General features: G+C 44.9%; 1 protein-coding gene across 1 annotated transcript in view; it reads left to right on the top strand.

Moving 5' to 3' along the window:
* The window catches only part of LOC124593864 (carboxypeptidase B-like), a 212,825-nt gene that overhangs the window by 180,519 nt on the left and 10,768 nt on the right, over positions 1 to 21,538 (top strand). Inside the window, exons 6-8 of the mRNA XM_047132212.1 lie at positions 2,331 to 2,498; positions 10,889 to 11,264; positions 12,427 to 12,788. Of these exons, the coding sequence (XP_046988168.1) occupies positions 2,331 to 2,498; positions 10,889 to 11,264; positions 12,427 to 12,788 (906 nt within the window). The remainder of the gene's footprint in view (positions 1 to 2,330; positions 2,499 to 10,888; positions 11,265 to 12,426; positions 12,789 to 21,538) is intronic.

The following is a 21,538-nucleotide window of genomic DNA, read 5'->3' as shown; positions in this document are numbered from 1 at the left end:
AACTAGTTCTAAGTTCTAGGGGACTAATGACCTCAGCAGTTGAGTCCCATAGTGCTCAGAGCCATTTTTGAAGTGGAGCAAAACACAGTCTGGGTCCAGTGAAAGTTGCTCAACACGCCAAGGAGGCGATCTTGAGCATATCTATTATCAAAAACAGTCTTGATCAAAATTTATTTATTACGGTGACCGGTTTCGACCACTACTGTGGTCTCCAGCAGAAGGAGGTTCTTACTCATTGGTCTGAAGATGACCACAGTAGTGGTCGAAACCGGTCACCGTAATAAATAAATTGTGATCAAGACTGTTTTTGATAGTAAATATTTGTAACACATTGATCACTGTCCACTCCCACAATGTATTCAAAAATAATTGAGCATATGTGATTAATAGATTGCCCTTTGCCGATAAGGAAGACCAGAGACTATACCTGGCCCACCTGAAGTGCTAGGAGGCTACAAAGTTTCCTCTGCAAGAGCAAATTTCCAGAGCCCACAAATGCGACTGCATGAAAGTAGTTGAAGAATGAACTGATATTGCACAGCCATATATGTCGGTTATTTACAAGTTTATTAGATAATTTTTGGAAAACATAGTAGTATCCAAGCAGTTTAAACACGGAATTATGGAGATCTACAAGCTGTACTTAACACAAGAGTCTTCTGAGTTGCTTGATTTAAGGGCTACCACACATGGATGGGCTTACTGTCTGACTGGTTACAGAAACCATTCAAGCTAGGTAAATGAGTCCATTCATATGCTTGCCATACCTGTTATCGGCAACGTCGGACACCACAGAAAACTGAGTCAAGATAGACTGGAAGGGAAAGATCCTCCTCTAAAAAATAAGATAAACTGGAAGGGAAAGATCCTACTCTAAGAAAATAAAAAAATAACTGGATCAACTGTTACACTGTAAAAACATCGGGATGCATTAACTATCCTGACTGCAGATATAAACCACTGGATGAAGCAGCAGTACTCTCATTTCAACGATCACATACGCCACCCCATAGCCCCCAGGACGGAATCAGTGTACCCCAGCTGTCTGCGTCTAGTGTAAACCATGAAATAGTGCGGAAGTGTTACAAATGTCTGCGTGTCGTGTAACTGAGGTGGGATGTGGGTTCAAATGGCTCTGAGCACTATGGGACTTAACATCTATGGTCATCAGTCCCCTAGAACTTAGAACTACTTAAACCTAACTAACCTAAGGACATCACACAACACCCAGCCATCACGAGGCAGAGAAAATCCCTGACCCCGCCGGGAATCGAACCCGGGAACCCGGGCGTGGGAAGCGAGAACGTGGGATGTGGGGACCAGCCCGGTATTCACCTAGTGGGATGTGGAAAACCGCCTAAAAACCACATCCAGGCTGGCCGACACACCAGCCCACGTCGTTAATCCGCCAGGCGGATTCGATCCGGAGCCTGCACGCCTACCCGAATCCAGGAAGCAACACATTAGCGCTCTCGTCTAACCTGGCCATATTCTAAATCATATAACTAGTTCACCCAGCTGGTCAATGATCCACCTTCTCTTGTGCTGATGCACAAGCACGTCCGACCTCCTGTGGGAATATCCGTGTAGGAAATGGACAGGGACTCCGGATAGACGGCGCTTGATGGGAATGTGGATCGGTTCTGAGGCATGCCAAGATAGTTGCCACAGTGGCAATAACGGAGTCTCCCAGCTGGCGCAGTGATTAATACACCTGCATGGTGAGCAGGAGATCCTGGGTTCGAATCCCAGTCTGGTTACATATTTTCACCCGTCGCCGCTGATTCCACGTCATATCACGATACAGCTGACAGCAGTGTCCCCTCCCCCTCCCTTTCCACACCATAGCTCGTGGTTTATCGCTAGCGATTAGCCTCTGAATGACAAGGTCCCTGATTTGATTCCCGGAAGCGATGGGGATTTTCTCTGGCCGGGGACTGGGTGTTTGTGTTGTGCTCATCATTCCGTCATTATTTGTGACAGTGACTGGTTTGGATTGTGAATAAAAAATGGTCTGTGTAAAAATTGGGACTTTCTACGGACTGTGTAAGTAAATACGGGAATTTCATTTGCTGTATGTATTTAAGTTTGTTGCAGTCTTCCCATTCTGCGGCTAAAGACCATGGTTACCTGCACTCAGCAATCAAGAAATGTAAACGTGGCAATATCAAGCAGACTTCTGTCTGAACAACAAGCAATTTTTTTTGATTCCGCGAATGAATAAACAAGTTTACCATCCTACTAGTTCAACTACAAAATACTTTTGAGCGGTGCGGTACAGAAAAGTAGAGTTTTCGATCTATATATGTCTGCGTGTCTTCGCTTTTCAGACATCTTGCGCTACCTGAGTTACCTGAGCTCCGCGTATCCCAGCCTGGTGGAGGTGCTCACCATCGGCCACTCGTGGGAAGGTCTGCCCCTGAAGCTGGCCCGCGTCTCCACTGGGGGAACCATCAGCAAGGACGGGCGGCCCAAGCCAGCCGTCTGGATAGACGCAGGTCAGTACCCTCCGCCTGCCCAAACACACTAGATGCAGGGCAGCTCATACACTGACGAGCCGAAACATTATGAACTCCGCCGGCCGATGTGGCTGAGCGGTTCTAGGCGCCTCAGTCTGGAACCGCACGACCGCTACGGTCGCAGGTTCGAATCCTGCCTCGGGCATGGATATGTGTGATGTCCTTAGGTCAGTTGGGTTTAAGAAGTTCTAAGTTCTAGGGGACTGATGACCTCAGATGTTAAGTTCAAAATGGCTCTGAGCACTATGAGACTTAACATCTATGGTCATCAGTCCCCTAGAACTTAGAACTACTTAAACCTAACTAACCTAAAGACATCACACAACACCCAGCCATCACGAGGCAGAGAAAATCCCTGACCCCGCCGGGAATCGAACCCGGGAACCCGGGCATGGGAAGCGAGAACGCTACCGCACGACCACGAGATGCGGGCTCAGATGTTAAGTCCCATAGTGCTCAGAGTCAGCCATTATGAACTCCTCCTACTTCACGACGTATTGGTCCAAGTTTGGAACTCAGCGCAGCAGCGATTATGCATGGAATGGAGCTTTTTGTGCAGGACGGAAGTACGCTCGCCAATACAATAGTGGGTTCTTTGGCTCGCCCATAGAGGAGATTGAGTTGAACTATGACACGTTAGTTCACTTTATTAGAATATAGATATGAAAATTTACTTACCTTGGTAAAATCCATTTCCCCAGGAATGTTGTGAGTATTTACAACTGTCTCTGAATGTTTAGGTATCACATGAATTTACAAGGCTCTTCACTTGAAGAATAACTTACACAAAGTTCACACAAGAAAGGTACTTATGACGTAAAAAAGTTACTGTCTGTATGAAACCCCGGTACGATGCAAGAGAGAACCTGATGGCCCTAATCACATCAGGTTAAGTAAACAAATAAAGAGCCCGCCCGGTTAGCCACGCGGTCTAACGCACGGCCTTCCGGATTGGGAAGGAGCGCCTGGTCCCCGGCACGAATCCGCCCGGCCGAATTGTGCCGAGGTCCGGTGAGCGGGCCAGTCTGTGGATAGTCTTTAAGGCGGTTTTCCATCTGCCTCGGCGAATGCGGACTGGTTCCCCTTATTCCGCCTCAGCTACACTATGTCGGCGATTCCTGCGCAAACAAGTTCTCCACGTTACGCGTACACCACCATTACTCTACCACGTAAACATAGGGGTTACACTCGTCTGGTGTGAGACGTTCGATGGGGAGTCTACCGGGGACCAAACCGCACAATAACTCTGAAAGAGTGGTTCGGTGTGGGGCGGCGGAGGGGTGAAGTGGACTGCGGTAGTCGTCGTGGGGTTGTGGACCACTGCGGCTGCGGCGGGGACGGAGCCTCTCCGTCTTTTCTAGGCCCCGGTTAACATACAATACAAACAAATAAATACAAAAGGGAAGATGGGACTGGTGTCATCAGTTTGTCTTCTTCTTCCGAGTTTCAGGAACTGAAAACTCCCTTTATCGCCACTGCGAATAGTTTTGGTGATGGGAATCTCCATGCATGAATCAGATTTCAGTTCTGAACTTCGCGCTATCCTATCTAACTGACGGAAACTGTATCATTTAGGTATATCCTCCGCAGTATACCCTTTAGCGAACAAATTGTGTACTCATGTTTAGAAAAAAAGCGTAACGTAACACTTCGAACGATTAGAGGTAGGACGTTCATATTCACAGGACGTGTACACCAATAAGTTCTGCAGAAATGATTAGCATTTGAACCAAGTCGCCCTGCGGGTTCAAGGTCAACATTCATGTCACGGCGCAACACTATCTACAGGTAAAATGTGCCTGCCGCTCTCGTTATCGGTGTAAGCCGAAAAATGGTTCAAATGGCTCTGAGCACTATGGAACTTAACTTCTGAGGTCATCAGTCCCCTAGAACTTAGAACTACTTAAACCTAACTTAACCTAAGGACGTCACACACATCCATGCCCGAGGCAAGATTCGAACCTGCAACCGTAGCGGTCGCGCGGTTCCAGACTGTAGCGCCTAGAACCGCTCGGCCACCCCGGCCGGCGGTATAAGCCGAAGGTAATAAATCAGTGTGACTTGAGTAGACGTTAAGGATGTCTCGGAGACGTGTGAGCGAATGTCAAATCAGTGACTTTGAAAGAGGACTTGTTATTGGCAAAGTAGAATGTGATGCATCCATCCAGGAAATTGCTGTTCGTGTAGGCACTGCAGGACAGATCTGCGTCCTCCTAGGCTCTGGTGCAACAGGGGAACAGTGGAACAGCGTAACACAGCGTTTATTAACACCTTGATCCACCAGTCCGCGTACCTTTGAAGAATGTGCAGAAACATGCTAGACGGGAATGGTGTAACGACGTCAGTGGGGACAGGAATAGCATCAGATAGTGTTTTCAGACGAATACAGTTCCTGTTTGTTTGAAAATGAGGGCCGCATTTTGTTTAACCGCAAACAGGGGAAGCGGCATCACATTGACTGCATTCGCACAAGGCATACATCCACTTATGGTGTGGGGTGCTGTTTGGTACAACCACAAATCACAGTTGCTGCATGTCCAGGGCACTGTGACCACTGGACTCGCATTCGGGAGGACGACGGTTCAATCCCGCGTCCGGCCATCCTGATTTAGGTTTTCCGTGATTTCCCTAAATCACTCCAGACAAATGCCGGGATGGTTCCTCTGAAAGGACACGGCCGACTTCCTTCCCCACCCTTCCCTAATCCGATGAGACCGATGACCACGCTGTCTGGTCTCCTTCCCCAAACCAACCAACCACTGTGACCAGTGTGACGTACGTGAATGACAGCCTGCGACCCATAACCACACCGTTTCTGCGCCATAAACCAGACCCACGCTTTCAGCAAGACAATGCACGACCACATGTTGTTGCACGTGCACTTGCCTTCTTGGTGTCACAGGATGTCAGCCTTTTACCATGGCCAGCCAGATGACCAGACTTGCCGCCAATCGAAAATGTGTGGAATATGGAGAAACGATGGGTTCTGTGCTGTGATCGAGTGTGAAGCACCACAAATTACCTTCGGAACCAGGTGAATACAGCATGGATAGCTATATCACACGATACCATTCGCGCCTTATACACGCGGATGCCATCACGCATGAATAAATTATCAGGGCCCAAGGTGGGCCCCGTGCCTACAACGCAACAGGACACATGCTGACCACGGCGACTGAAATGCACTCATCTCTGCAGAACATACTAATGTACATCCTGTGAAAATGAATGTCATATCTCTAGTAGTTCAAGGTGTTCTGTCTTTTTTGAAAAAGAGTGTTCATTGAACGTTTGTTAATGTGGATTTAAATGACTAGAATAAAAAAAAACAACACGTTCTAACTTTTACATAAAATTATGCAATATACGCAACAGAAGCAGAGAAGAAGAGCTGTCTCGATGACCAACTGAACGTGACGAGCAACTTACTCTTTATGTTGATATAAAAAGCAGTAAAACTATATTCGAACATGCGACCATCAGAATACTATCACACAATATCTCTTCTTTCACTCCCCCGTCGTTCTCTCGAAGTATCTACTAAGAAAACCCAGTTGTATGAAAACCTCCAACGTACCCTTCCCCATTCTTTAACACCTATTCTAGGCATATCCAGCGCTCATACACAAACTAGAAAAAGCGCCAGGTGGGCAACACTTCCATACACAAAAAACCAACAAACCCCAAGTGAATAAACATGCCTTCCAACAACAAAAATCACCGAGCGAGATGGTGCAGTGGTTGGCACACTGGACGACGGTCCAAACCCGCACACTGAACGACGGTTCAAACCCGCGTCCGGCCATCCTTATTCAGGTTTTGCGTGATTCCTCTAAATAGCTTCAGTCAAATACCGGAATGGTTCCTTTGAACGTGCACGGCCGATTTCCTTCCCCATCCTTACCAAATCCGATGGGACCGATGACCTCGCTGTTTGGTCACCTCCTTCGAATCAACCAACCAACCAACAAAAAATCATCACGTACTATCAATCTGAACTAGATCATCAGTCAAAGGTTTCACGTCGTATACCACAAGCAAAACCAAGTGCGAAACACAAGAAAACAGAAAATATCAATGGAAGTGTATGTCGACTATTTTAAAGTGGAAGAGCGTCTCATAACCTACTACCAGATGAGAGGGAACACAAAATTTTGGAGCAGGGTAATAACAATTTACTGTGTGTGCATTATTTTAGGCCTTTCTTCCGCAGTCGCACTTTTAGAATAATGGCAATCATGCCGCCTTTTGTGAACGTGGGAAGTGCTGGTTCAAATAGTTCAAATGGCTCTGAGCACTATGTGACTTAACATCTGAGGTCTTCAGTCCCCTAGACTTAGAACTACTTAAACCTAACTAACCTAAGGACATCACACACATCCATGCCCGAGGCAGGATTCGAACCTGCGACCGTAGCGGTCAAGCGGTTCAGGACTGAAGCGCCTAGAACCGCTCGGCCACTAATGCCGGCGTGTGAAGTGTAATTTAGACTATACGGGCATCCTACTTTATGTAAATCATCACTGATAGTGAATGTAGCACTTATGTTCCTTTTTACCAATCGGTTTCTCAAGTTTAAAACTGCTTGTTAGGCCTCGCGTTTTTTTTTGAGTTCATTATTTTGTCCTATGTACAGGTGTCCAATTTTTAGCACATTGTACTGCACTTGCTATCTTATTTTCTCGTTTATGCGTTTTTATATCCCCATATTTAGCTAGCTTTTGACAATGTTGACTGGAATACTCTCTTTCAGATTCTGAAGGTGGCAGGGGTAAAATACAGGGAGCGAAAGGCTATTTACAATTTGTACAGAAACCAGATGGCAGTTATAAGAGTCGAGGGACATGAAAGGGAAGCAGTGGTTGGGAAGGGAGTAAGACAGGGTAGTAGCCTATCCCCGATGTTATTCAATCTGTATATTGAGAAAGCAGTAAAGGAAACAAAAGAAAAATTCGGAGTAGGTATTAAAATCCATGGAGAAGAAATAAAAACTTTGAGGTTCGCCGATGACATTGTAATTCTGTCAGAGACAGCAAAGGACTTGGAAGAGCAGTTGAACGGAATGGATGGTGTCTTGAAGGGAGGATATAAGATGAACATCAACAAAAGCAAAACGAGGATAATGGAATGTAGTCAAATTAAGTCGGGTGATTCTGAGGAAATTAAATTAGGAAATGAGACACTTAAAGTAGTAAAGGAGTTTTGCTATTTGGGGAGCAAAATAACTGATGATGGTCGAAGTAGAGAGGATATAAAATGTAGACTGGCAATGGCAAGGAAAGCGTTTCTGAAGAAGAGAAATTTGTTAACATCGAGTATAGATTTAAGTGTCAGGAAGTCGTTTCTGAAAGTATATGTATGGAGTGTAGCCATGTATGGAAGTGAAACATGGACGATAAATAGTTTGGACAAGAAGAGAATAGAAGCTTTCGAAATGTGGTGCTACAGAAGAATGCTGAAGATTAGATGGGTAGATCACATAACTAATGAGGAGGTACTGAATAGGATTGGGGAGAAGAGGAGTTTGTGGCACAACTTGACCAGAAGAAGGGATCGGTTGGTAGGACATGTTCTGAGGCATCAAGGGATCACCAATTTGGTATTGGAGGGCAGCGTGGAGGGTAAAAATCGTAGAGGGAGACCAAGAGATGAATACACTAAGCAGATTCAGAAGGATGTGGGTTGCAGTAGGTACTGGGAGATGAAGAAGCTTGCACAGGATAGAGTAGCATGGAGAGCTGCATCAAACCAGTCTCAGGACTGAAGACCACAACAACAACAACATTTAGCTAGTGATTATGTCTATCTTGTTACGTGTACAGAACCAAAGACGATTGCATTCCTGATCGAAACAACGTGCACTGCGAGGTGAATGTGGGTTCACAAAAATATTGTGACTAGGAGAAACGAGAAATATCGCCAACCTGCCGCCTGTACCATTTTTGTCACAATTGTGTGTGTGTGTGTGTGTGTGTGTGTGTGTGTGTGTTTGTGTGTGTGTGTGTGAGAGAGAGAGAGAGAGAGAGAGAGAGAGGGAGAGCTCGCGCGCTTGAGTGCGCACAGGGGTGTGAATACAGAAGCTTTCTTCTTTGCGAGAGTTGCGTTATGGGTATTGGGAGAAATGAGATATGTTGCAGAAAATTGGATGTACCTGGAATAGTAACAATAGTAACAGGGGATGTTTAAGGGTACGTCGGAGGTTTTTGGTTGTTATTTGAAGGCAATCGCTTGATAATAAGGGACTGTGTACCAGTCTTTTGATGATCACTTGTTGGAATATCGTTCTACTGCTTTTTCTGTTGATGTAAACAGTAAGTTGCTTGTCATGTTCACTTGGGCGCTGAGACAGGTCTTCTCCTCTGCTTTTGTTTTATATATTTCACAATTTTTTTGTAAATTTAGGAGTCGTTTATTACTGTTTAATGTGATCGTTTTACAGCTACGTGAACAAACGTTTGACGTACTATATGTCCACTAAAAGAATCACCAACCCGATTCTACGAGAGTGAGTCAAATGAAAACCTTAAATTTGTAATAACAAGCCAAAATTTCGCGCCGTTATCCTGTAAGTTGGTAAGCGTGCTACAAACAGCATGCAGAATGGCCTGTAGGTGGCAGCATAGTGCAGATGCACTCATACCGTCGCAGTATCAGTATAAAGATGGCCGCCCCACTTGCGACTTGCACCAGGGAAGAACAGCGTTCTGTCATTCGGTTTTTTCGTACCTATTGAAATTCATCGATGAATGAAGGTTGAGTACGGTGATGCATGTTTGTCACAGCAGAAAGTCTAAATTGGAGTAGGAAGTTCGCAAATAGTGTGACTTCAGTGGAAGATGCTCCTCGTCCAGGTCAGGCACAACGAGTTGTGACTCCACAGAACATTGCAGCAGTTGAAGCCATAGTGAAGGAAAACCGCCGAATGACATTGCAGCATGTTTACTGAATAGTCGTGGGTTAGCACACCACATTGTGCATGATGTGCTCCAGTTTCACAAAGTGTCTGCAAGATGGGTGCCACGGCAGCTGACTCCTGAAATGAGAGAACGACGTGTTGATGCTTGTGAAGAACTTCTCCGGCGCTTTGAACGAGAAGGTGATGGCTTCCTTGCAAAGAATCGTTACTGGGGACGAAACTTGGTTTCACTTCCACCAACCGGAAACGAAGAGAGCGAGCAGGGAATGGCGCCATTCTTCATCACCAAAGCCAAAGAAGTTTCGAACAGAACCAACAGCAGGGAAGGTTATGGTGGCTCTCTTTTGGGACGAAAAAGGCATCATTTTGGAGCATTACATGCCTAGAGGGACCACTGTCACCAGTGCATCATACACAGATCTCCTAAAAAATCATCTGCGGCCTACAGTCAAATCAAAGCGTCGTGGATTGTTGACAGCACGTGTCCTTTTGCAACATGACAATGCAAGGCCCCACACTGCCCATACAACAGTTGCAACAATCACCGACCTACATTTTGAGTGTCTTCCTCATCCACCATACTCACCAGACCTTGCCCCAGCGATTTCCATATGTTTCGACCACTCAAAGACGCAATGAGAGGAAAGAAGTTCCGTTCTGATGAAGAAGTACGCCACGCAGTGCATGAGTGGTTGCGCGGACTATCAAAAGAACTTTTTTCTAAAGGAATTTATGCACTTTGTAAGGGCTGGAGGACTTACATTGAGCGTGGGGGAGATTATGTTGAAAAGTGAAACAGCTTTGTACCACTTGTGCACAATAAATAATATCATAAAAAATATTTAAGGTTTTGATTTGACTCACCCTCGTACGTATTGATATTAAATAGCAATACTGCATTTTAAAAAAGGGGTATACTGTGTAAAAAAATGTTGTACATTAGTTACAGTAGTCTAATTGGTCTACTGTTTCTTTTACATCGTGTTCGTTTCCTTTCTTGTCAGTCTAATTATTGCATGATGTTTTGGTAGCTGTCATTTACACTAACATCCTGTCACACACGTGACACACTTATAACTGAACCTATGGAACGTCTACATCTACATCTACATCTACATTGATACTCCGCAAGCCACCCAACGGTGTGTGGCGGAGGGCACTTTACGTGCCACTGTTATTACCTCCCTTTCCTGTTCCAGTCGCGTATGGTTCGCGGGAAGAACGACTGTCTGAAAGCCTCCGTGCGCGCTCTAATCTCTCTAATTTTACATTCGTGATCTCCTCGGGAGGTATAAGTAGGGGGAAGCAATATATTCGATACCTCATCCAGAAACGCATCCTCTCGAAACATGTTTAAATGAGTTGTAGCTGTTATTAAAATCGGTACTGTTGCGGGTCGCGCCCGCCATTTGGCGTTCTCCACTGACGTGACTGGCTGTTTGGTTGCCGGCAGGCGGCCACGGCCGCGAGTGGGTGTCTCCCGCGGTGGCGCTGTTCGTGCTGCGCCAGCTGGTGGAGAACTACCAGGTGAACCGGCGCGTCGTCGACGCCGCCGAGTGGTTCGTGCTGCCCGTGGCCAACCCGGACGGCTACGAGTACAGCCACACCACCGACCGCCTGTGGCGCAAGACCCGCTCCACGCACACCTCGGCCGCCGCCAGGTACGTGCCCTCTGCCCCAGCTGCAAACGTGCCTCGCTGCAATGTTCTAAGGGTGACTCAGAGGCCCCTACCGATGCGTTCTATGCAACCCGCACTACGTCCTTACCGATGCCTTTTATGCAACCCGCACTATGTCCTTACCAGAATCGATATCCAGACAGGTCACAGGCACGTAATCGATGAAGTTCCCTCTCAAAGCTTTGTTTGCAAATTCAACCATGCGTAAAAAATACAAGTGAGGATTGGCCAGGAGTTAAACCGTGTTTTTGGCCCAAGAGACATCTTACTTCTGCCACACTTATCGAAGTGTCTCCAGTCCTTCCATGTGTTCAAAAATGGCTCTGAGCACTATGGGACTTAACTTCTGAGGTCATCAGTCCCCTAGAACTTAGAACTACTTAAACCTAACCAACGTAAGGACATCACACACATCCATGCCCGAGGCAGGATTCGAACCTGCGACCGTATCGATCGCGCGGTTCCAGACTGAAGCTCCTAGAACCGGTCGGCCACTTCGACCGGCTTTCTGTGTGTGATCAGCCGTGTAGTCTTACAGGTTTTGGATGTTTCTGTAAGTTTATTCCGTTTTTAGTGCTCAGTTTTTCGTAACTACTTCAAAGGTGTTGCTTTATGGAGTATGTATCACCATTGGAAACAACGAAACTAACAGGAGACATGAAAAGTGGAAGTGCAGAAGTAACAATCTGCAGGTATATAACCCTATGAAAAGATCAACACCGATGTCATTTAAGAAACTCCACATGACAGAACAATATTGTTGGCTATTTCGTTGTGGAAATCTGAAGCACATTGTCATAATGTCACACAGTAACTAGTAAAGTGTATGAAGGCATCTTTTGGGGTGACGAAATTTAGGGGCCATCTTCGGAAATTTTGTGGTGACATGTTCTGTTAGAATGCCTATGTAAGAATGAGGGGGGGGGGGGCGTAAGAGGAATTGCGAGCTTTGTTGAAGAACAGTTTGGATTTGCTTTTGATGGGTTCGGTAATTTATGGAAATTTGTTTGCGTCTAGAGATCTCTGATAGATGTGTAACGGGGTGCATTTAGTGCTAAGTGCAAAAATTTGTTTCGTGCGATCGAACTTTCTTAATATTAGCGACCCTGTACTCAATGAGCGAGAGAATGTGAAAATCTTGCGCGTGGTATTTGAAGGCGTTGCGGGTTGCATAAAACTGAGACTCAGGGGCCGCTGAACCACCCTGTCTAGCAGAATACATTGCTTCTTTACTCGGTGTTTAAGGGATGTTCCCCTGCTACCACGCTGGAGAAGAGACCTGGTGACTGGAGTGTGTGTGTGTGTGCGGCAGGTGGTTGTGGCGGCAGTGCGCGGGGGCGGACCTGAACCGCAACTGGGGCTTCCACTGGGGCGGCGCGGGCGCGTCTCGCGACCCCTGCTCGGAGCGGTTCGCGGGCCCGCGCGCCTTCAGCGAGCCCGAGGCGCGCGCCGCCGCAGACTTCCTGACGGACCGCGCGGGCCGCGTGCGCCTCTTCCTGTCGCTGCACGCCTACTCGCAGGCGTGGCTCGCGCCCTGGGGGCACTCGCGCAGACCCCCGCCCGACGCGCAGGACCTCATGGACGTCGCCCGGCTCGCCGTGGAGGCCGCCGCCCGCGTCACGGGCCAGCCCTACCGCATGGGCCACGCCCGGGACCTCGCCGCGCCCAGGGCCGGTCAGTGCCCTCTCCTCTACACCAGTTGCTGCCCGTACATTAAGGGCAGGCGAACAAAACTCCGACATGAAACTTCCTGGCAGATTAAAACTGTGTGCCGGACCGAGACTCGAACTCGTGACCTTTGCCTTTCGCGGGCAAGTGCTCTACCAACTGAGCTACCCAAGCACGACTCACGCCCCGTCCTCACAGTTATACTTCTACCAGTACCTCGTCTCCTAGCTTCCAAATTTACTAGAGCACATGCCCGCAAGGGTCCCGAGTTCGAGTCTCGGTCCGGCACACCGTTTTAATCTGCCAGGAAGTTTCATATCAGCGCACTCTCCGCTGCAGAGTGAAAAATCTCATTCTGGAAACATCCCCCAGGCTGTGGCTAAGCCATGTCTCCGCATATCCGTTCTTTCAGGAGTGCTAGTTCTGCAAGGTTCGCAGGAGAGCTTCTGTAAAGTTTGGAAGGTAGGAGACGAGGTACTGGCAGAAGTAACGCTGTGAGGACGGACGTAGCTCAGTTGGTAGAGCACTTGCCCGCAAAAGTCAAAGGTCCCTAGTTCGAGTCTCGGTCCTGCACACAGTTTTAATCTGCCAGGAAGTTTAATACTCTGACATTTTGCAGATCATGCAGTAACGGTATCTGATCAAAAGAATCTGGACACCATTCGTACACTTCGTAACGTATTACTATCTTTGCGACGTTTCTCATCGAGCCATATACGTTATCTCGTATTCCTAACTGCTTCTCTCATACAAATAATGATAAAAATTCAGAAATTCAGGGTCGCCACCAGTCCAAGCCCTTCCTAACAATTTAGAAAAAAATCGGAGCTGGAAAATTATTAGTTTAATTACTTTAATAATTTAACTACAAGTATGAACATTTCTTTAAGTAGCCAGATAAATAGCACTCCATGTCATGCATCAAGAAACACCACAGAATTTATCTTTCACGTAGATTATTTATTGTATCTAAGTAATTTGGTTGCACATCCTAATTACACATAACTGGTGCCTGACTAGAAATATTTAAGTAAGAATTACGTGAGAATGTAACTGTGGTGTGCGTGCTGTAAGACCTTCGGTACACACACCATCAGATTATTTGACTTGTCGCTCTAATGAAGTAGGCGAGTGTCAGCAATATGTCTCGTGGTCTTGTCGTGGCGTGTTTATCTTCTGCCGTTAGGTCAGACGATAGAAATGCCACTTGCACGCTTAGAGTAGCAGTTTGACGGTGACCAACTTTAAACAGAACTTGATTAATTTTCACACTCAACTATTAAAATAATAAAAAGCATAGATATTACGTAACTTGATTCTGCATGCTGTTTACAATTGACAATCTGAAGTTCCTTCGGTCTTGGTACGTTAATCTTATTCTCACATATCTCTGATACTTGACAAAGTGTCTATACATTTATCTTCATGGCTATGTACAGGAATATGATAATCTTCTTAGGTGCAGACTGAAACTTGGCTATAGACTGGTACAGACTAATGTAGACTGGTGCAGACAAATGCAGAGTGACTAACCGGAGGTCTGTACACTCGTTATAATACCTCGCGCGTTCAGGTATCACTGCGCGAGTGTGATCCGCGAGGAGAAAAGGTTCTACGTTAGTAGCAATCTCATTGGCTGCATTACATATTAATACGCGGATCGGCGGAAGCAGAATTTCGTGCGTCTCTAAGGCAGCGCCATCTCGTAGTGCGGAGTTGGACGAGCGCTGCGCCTGCGCTGTTGTGCTTAGCGGGGCGCGCTCTAGTGGGAAAGTTGTGTACGCGCTGACTACGCGGAACTACGTACACATCACTGATCTAAATAATCTGGACACTATTCGTACACTTTGTAACGTATTACTATCTTCACCACGTATCTCATCGAGCCGTATACGTTATCTCGCATTTCTAACTGCTTCTCTCACACAAATAGTGATAAAAATTCTGAAATTCAGGGTCGCCGCCAGCCCAAGCCCTTCCTGAAGCCGTCGGCAGACGGACCGTGCTGTCGAACGTTAACGTTGAGCGTGCCAGGTTCAACGTGCTGCTGAACGCTCAGGAACGATGCGACTTGTGCATACGGTACGTGGGCCCCAACGTGGCGCGATCGTAAAGCACTCCAGCGGCAGTCTGAGGGATGTTTCTAGTTCGTAAATCACACTGTTTACTCAAAGGGCGCGCGTAAAATTACCACGTTAGCTCTATTAAATCGCACATTTCCTCCATCGTCCACGAAAAGGAAAGTACCATGTCCAGTCAATAAGGACACAGGCATATAAAAGGTCCATTACAAACAGTGCGGTACAAATTTGGAATACTTCTCTGCGTAAGATAAACATTATTTCATCATTCCCACATTTTAGTAAAACCGCAAGGTCAGTCTTAGTTGATCACTGTTCTTACCCAGTAGCAGAATCTTTGCAACATGTGAATTACGAAGCGTAAAAGAAAAAGGAGCAAAATATCTTTATACAAGTAGCGCAAGCTGTCCTATAGATTAAGCCAATCGAACAAAGTCACTCCTCAAAAAAATGTGAACTTATATTTACATAACATCAAATATTATAGCATATACTTATATTAAACTAATGATAAAGTATCAGAACCTAATAAAAAAGGCAAATTTTGGGAAAAAAATTGGAATTTTTAAGACGCGAACCACCGCTTCAACAAAAACTTATTATTGAACAGCGACGCTACACATTACGTTAAACCAACAACAATAGCTTGTTGCTAAATAATAATGTCTTACGCCTTGCTAAAAACGTTAATCGTAGATAATTATGTTACTAATTGAAATTTAATTATAACAAATTGTACCAAGAACAATGCGTTTTGGGTGGATCTTCAGTGTGTCACTGCCTTCAAATAGCCTACTCTCATAACACGCAAGTTACAATAGTTGTTTTGCCACAAATATGATGTTTCTCATTATTTTATTGGAACGAATCACACAACTAACAACGGGGTTTCCCAGTGATTCTCAATTTGCTGGTTCTCAGAAACGGCATATATACGTATAGGCTTGAAATGTATGCCAATATGGCGTCCCATAACTCTGTACTGAAGGGAGACGGCGCGCGTGTGACGTAGGTAGCATTGTGCCATCTCATTTGTCAACGCTCAGACGCACGCTCAGAATATCTGACATGCCAGATATTGCTCTGCACGTTCGGAAAGACTCCCGAACGTGCTATTCCACGCTATGACGTCAGAAACTCGGCACGCTCAACGCTCAACGTTCGGATGCACGGTCCGTGTGCCGACGGCTTAACCATTTAGAAAAAAACGGAGCTGGAATGATTAGTTTAATTACTTTAATAATTTAACTACAAGTATGCAAATTTCTTTAAGTAGCCAGATAAATAACACTCCATGAAGCAACACCACAGAATCTATCTTTCACGTACATTATTTATTGTATCTAAGTATTTGGTTGCACATCCCAACTACTCAAAACTGGTGCCTGACTAGAAATATTTAAGTAAGAATTACGTGAGAATGTAACAGAGCACAATTTAACTACAGCAAGGAGAAACACAAAAAACGGGGGTGGGAGACAATGATACTATCATCTCCTTTGCATTAATACCATAAAAATATCTCAGTGAGATTCGCATTACGATTCTACACATGCACTATTCTGGACAGAGGTTTAACCAATGCACGAAGTTGTGCGATAATTATTCAACATACTAACTGCGTCTGCTGCTTGCAAACGGCCGAACTAGAGCACGTGCTACATTCCGAATCAAACGGTTGTGCTGCTTTGCAGAAAGCGCACGAAAGAACAGATATTCTTACAGAAATCATAGCTCATTAAAAAAGCAAGCTGTTAAAGCCTATTGCGGTGCCGTGGTGGACCAGAAGGGTAATTGATTACCAAACACGTGGCATAAAATCGACACACAAAGACAAAAAAAGCTTCCACAAAATATAAGATTAAAAATCATTAAAAATCACACTCGCTTCGACACAGTATTACACTCACGTACGGTTGAAGTGAACCTAACCAGCTTTTCCTAATCAGATTTACCGTTTGAAATTCTAGTACATTGTTGTTCAAAATGAACAAGGTAACTTCCACACTTTTCAACTCAACACCCAAAAATCGCCATTTAAAGCAATATAGTTATGGCACATTCGGAATAATAAATCGTTTCACACGCTTCAGTTAAGCTGAAGTTCTTAAGTATTTCAACAGTTATACATAACGAAGTCTTAACTCAACCTGCTTCCTATCATCTCAAACCCCCCTTAAGAGCTACGATCCATACTCACTAAGCGTTCACCTAAGAGTGCCGCTTTCTCTTTCGAGATTACCTAGCTCCCCGTGCAGCGGAAGCTGCCAGAGGCGTAGTCCTCCGTCAGCAACCGCACAAACAAAAAAACAGCCTTCGACTAAGATGCGTAAACCTCTCTGTTCAGGTATTGGAAACCTAAGTTGGTCATCCTGTGCTCGCCTTCGAACGAGAAGCAACATCGTCTGCTCCCAGCAGACGATGACCAACTCAGCGTTTCCCACAAAACAAAACCGAAACCCCACATTAAAACAAACATATAATATTCAATAGGCCTTATTTGAGTGTTCAGTCTTTCTGGAAGAGTTCATGAATTGAGCTAAAATCAGGTAGTAAAGTGAATAACTTGTACCGAATTCGACTAGCGTCTTATGAAACTACTTCACTGAGACATTTCAACTTATGAGGTGTACCCATCCTTTACTACGTCTTCATCTCTCTCGGGGACACTTTCAGTGAGATGTCTGAATGTCTACAGAGCAATGGAAGGCCATTCTTCCTCAAGGGCCCAAACCAGAGAAGGTAGTAATTCTGGAATCTCATACTTGGAGCAATGTCGGTTGGTTGGTTGATTTGGGGGAGAGGACAAAACAACGAGGTCCCATCAGATTGGGGAAAGAAGTCGGCTGTGCCCTTTCAAAGGAATCATCCTGGCTTTCGCCTGAAGTGATTTAGGGAAATCACGGAAAACCTAAATCAGGATTGGCGGACGTGGGTTTCAATCATTTTTGTCCTGAATGTGAGTCCATTATACTAACCATTGAGCCACCTCGCTCGGTGGAGCAAAGTCGACATTCTAACTCATCCCAAAGGTGTTCCATTAAGTTTAGGTATGAAGTCTGGGCAGGCCAGTCCATTTCAGGAATCTTGTTGACCAGAAACCATTGCCTCACTGGTGCTGCCTTCTGACAGGATGCAGTGTCACTCTGGTACAGTCATCGATTCCGAACCCTTCCCTTACTGTTCGCAGAATACAGTGCTGTTAAATAAGTTCATTCTCTTCCGCATTAAGCACAACAAGGGGATGATGCCCTGACCACGACAAACCGTAACACCACCTCCTTTGTACTTCACTGTTAGCACAACACATTGTTGTAGGCAAGGTTCTCCAGGCATTCGCCAAACCCAGAGCCTTCCACCGATTTGCAACAGGATATAGTACGTTTATCATCCCAAACCACTCCATTACAGTAGTTCACTGTCTAGACGGTTTCGCTCGTTTGAACTATCTCAAGAGTGTCAGCAGTGACTACAGAAACGCGTGCCTCATGATATGAGTTGCTCAACCACTGCAACCCAATATAATTCCCTGTGGACACTCACTGGGGTAGCTGGACTTTCGGTAGCACTTCGGAATTCAGGAGTCATTCCTTTCGTTGGTTTCCTGCGATTTTTTGTTCCTGATAAATTTGTTTCAGAGCAGGATTTTGCCTACCTGATTTAATTAACTTTCTAAGTTGCTCTGAAGATTTTCTTACCCCCTGTGTTATCCAAGTGTTAGTTCTAGTTTTTACTTTAATTTTATTTACAGGGAATGCATTTTCATAGTTATGTTTGTAGCAAGCTAAAAATACTTAAACTTCATATCTGCATTGTCATGTTTACCCTAATCCCAGTTTGAATTTTTTAACAGTGAATTAAAAATCCTAATATTGTCATCATTCATACGTCTTCTTTGGAAGTATTTCTCACTGTTCCTGGAATTTGCGCTGAGTACATTATTCACACTAAATTTTATTACTTTTGAGAATCCAGCGTCAATCATTCTACACTATGATCAAATGTTTGCAAGTCAAAAAAGTATTTGATCAATTGAAGTTTTAGTGCCAAGTCTAGTGTATTCACGGACAGCGGGTCATAAATTATGTGAATATAGCAAATTTTTCAGTTTATATTTTGACAGGTTATGTTAAAGTTTACATTGAAATCTCCAACTACAATAATGTTTTCTTTAAAATTTCTTAATTCGGTAAAGAGTCTTTATGCACTGTCCAAGAACACCATAAAGTTGCCTGATAGGGATCGGTACATGCAGACAATGATTATTTTGGGTTCTTTAATTTTGCAAACACGATATTTAAACACTTTACGTTACTGAACTTAAATTCTTTGCATTCAATTCCTTACTTAACATATATGCATGTTCCTCCTATGCAGTCTCTCTGCAGAAGCTACTAATAATTTCAAATCCTGTTGTTCTAGCAGTACAAGCTTGGTTATCCTTTAACCAATGTTCACTCACACATGAAACTGATATATCCTTTAGCTGATCAAGCAATAGTACTTATAAATTTGTTACTTCGCTGGCATCGAGTGACTATTTCATATTCGAAGTGACTGATATTTCCTGACCAAACTATTTTGCAGTTACTGCTTTCCTACTAACAACAAAATTCTCTTCACCACCTTTTATGCTGGCGGGTCCGCTTCTCGTGACACATATTCATCAATTTTGCGTTACATAGGGGTCTCCAGACTCTTTTGATCAGGTAGTGTATAAGGTGATCCGTGGATGTGGATAAACAGGCTTCACAGCTAAGCAATATGAGATTGGAGAGGCGAAAATCTGTGAGGTTTTGGTACCAACATGGCTGCCATTTCGTAAGCCGTCATCTTGGATATAACTCGAAATTTCCAAATGGAAAAGTAGTCAGTTGACATATGAAACCGATGCAGAATTACACAAGAACAAAATGGGGCCCATTTCAGTACAGCTTTCTCCTTTCTCGAGTTGTGAATGATGTTTCTTCCTTGCAAGTGACGTGGCTGTTGATTACATTAATACAAGAGGTACCGTACACATTTAAACTGACTGACAAGAAAAGTGGTGCACCCAAGAGACATAGTCAGATATCATTGTAAGTTCGTACACGTAGACTCAATCGATGGATGTGTAAACGATTATATTTGCAATTCTGTGTGAGAGGGAGAATGGCCACCAGAGAGCATTACTCTTGTTTATGTGTTTAGTGTTCTTACGAGGACTGGTAGAGTATATAAAGGGTGTGAGCAGCATCAGATGTTGAGAGATACTTGTGAATGACACAGAGGTGCTGCGTGCTTGTGCGAGACAGCGTTATCAGCAACTGACAGAGTTTGAATAGAGTCTTGTTGTCGTTGTGAGTCTCCATTTGTCTGACTGGTCTAATGCTGCAGTAACTGGATTTGTGGAGCATTCAGATGTGACAGCGGCCAAATATTGGACTGCATGGAAACGTGATGGTAGGCACATTCATCGTCAAGATTCCTGTCCAACACAGTCGGTCACCAGGAGGTAAGATCACCGTACTGTGCACCGAACAGATCATAATCGCTTACAACCACTAATGGACTCCCTTCGACAATTCTTGTCGTCCTGCATTATGCACCGCAATACAAATGGTATCGTTCGATGATGCCGTGTCAGGGACACATAAACTGTTGATGAACGTCGTCACATTGTGTTCAGTCATAAATCAAGGTTCTGCACTATCCCAGATGACCATTGGCAGCGAGTATGATGACGAACTGGAGATAGGTCCCATTCTTCCAACGTTTTGTATAGGCACAGTGATGTTATTTCTGGCGTCATTTTGTGGGAAGCCATCGGAGATCAGGTCATGGCTACTTGTGACTGAGGGAATTCAGAACGCACAACGGTACGCCACAGACATCTGCGGCCTCAGCTGTTGCCTCTCATGCGACAGGAGCCTCGTGCCAGACAGGACAATACTCATACACTTTCTGCCTGTGTTGAGGTACTCCTGTGCCAGCAGGATCACCAGATCCACGACAGAACATGTGTGCGACAGGTTCGGAAGTCGGCTTCGTCGAAGTGCCAGTATCCAGGACATAATGGACCAGTTAAGACAGTTGTGGGCCAGTTTGTCTCGGGAGAGCGTCCAGCAGCTGGATGACAACCTTGCCAAAGAATCAAGGCATGCATACAGATCCGAAGAGGTGCAACGTCTTAATGATAAGTGAGCTCATCCCGTCGTCTTCTTTGTAAATTCGACTTGATTTTGAAATCACTGAAATAACATCAAACACCCTCTCTAAACCCAAGAATTTTCCTTTTGGTTCCTCTTCTCCTTTTGCGTGCTTCATGTGTTTTGTCAAGCCGTTCAGATCGTCTTGGTAACAGAACAGAGGAGCATTTGAGTTATCGCAGAGGATTTCAACTGACGCTGTACAGACAAATCACTCATTACTCACAATCCTGTGGTGAAATCCTGCACTTCTAATGAAATTTTATTACTTGTCTCTTAATTGCAATATCTACTACATTCTGACAAAAATTTGTGTAAAGAAATATATCTTTGCAAGACTGATTACATACACTCAGATCTACGTTGTAGCCCTTATCCAGTTCTGCATCTACATCCATGCCAAAGACACCACTCTGAATGCATGGCAGAGGATACTTTCTGCAGTATCACATATTGGGATTTCTCTTTCCTTGCCACACGCATATGG

This window comes from Schistocerca americana, chromosome 2, assembly GCF_021461395.2.
Source record: "Schistocerca americana isolate TAMUIC-IGC-003095 chromosome 2, iqSchAmer2.1, whole genome shotgun sequence".
In the NCBI taxonomy this organism is placed as follows: domain Eukaryota; kingdom Metazoa; phylum Arthropoda; class Insecta; order Orthoptera; family Acrididae; genus Schistocerca; species Schistocerca americana.
This window is presented reverse-complemented; position numbering and strand designations above follow the sequence as displayed.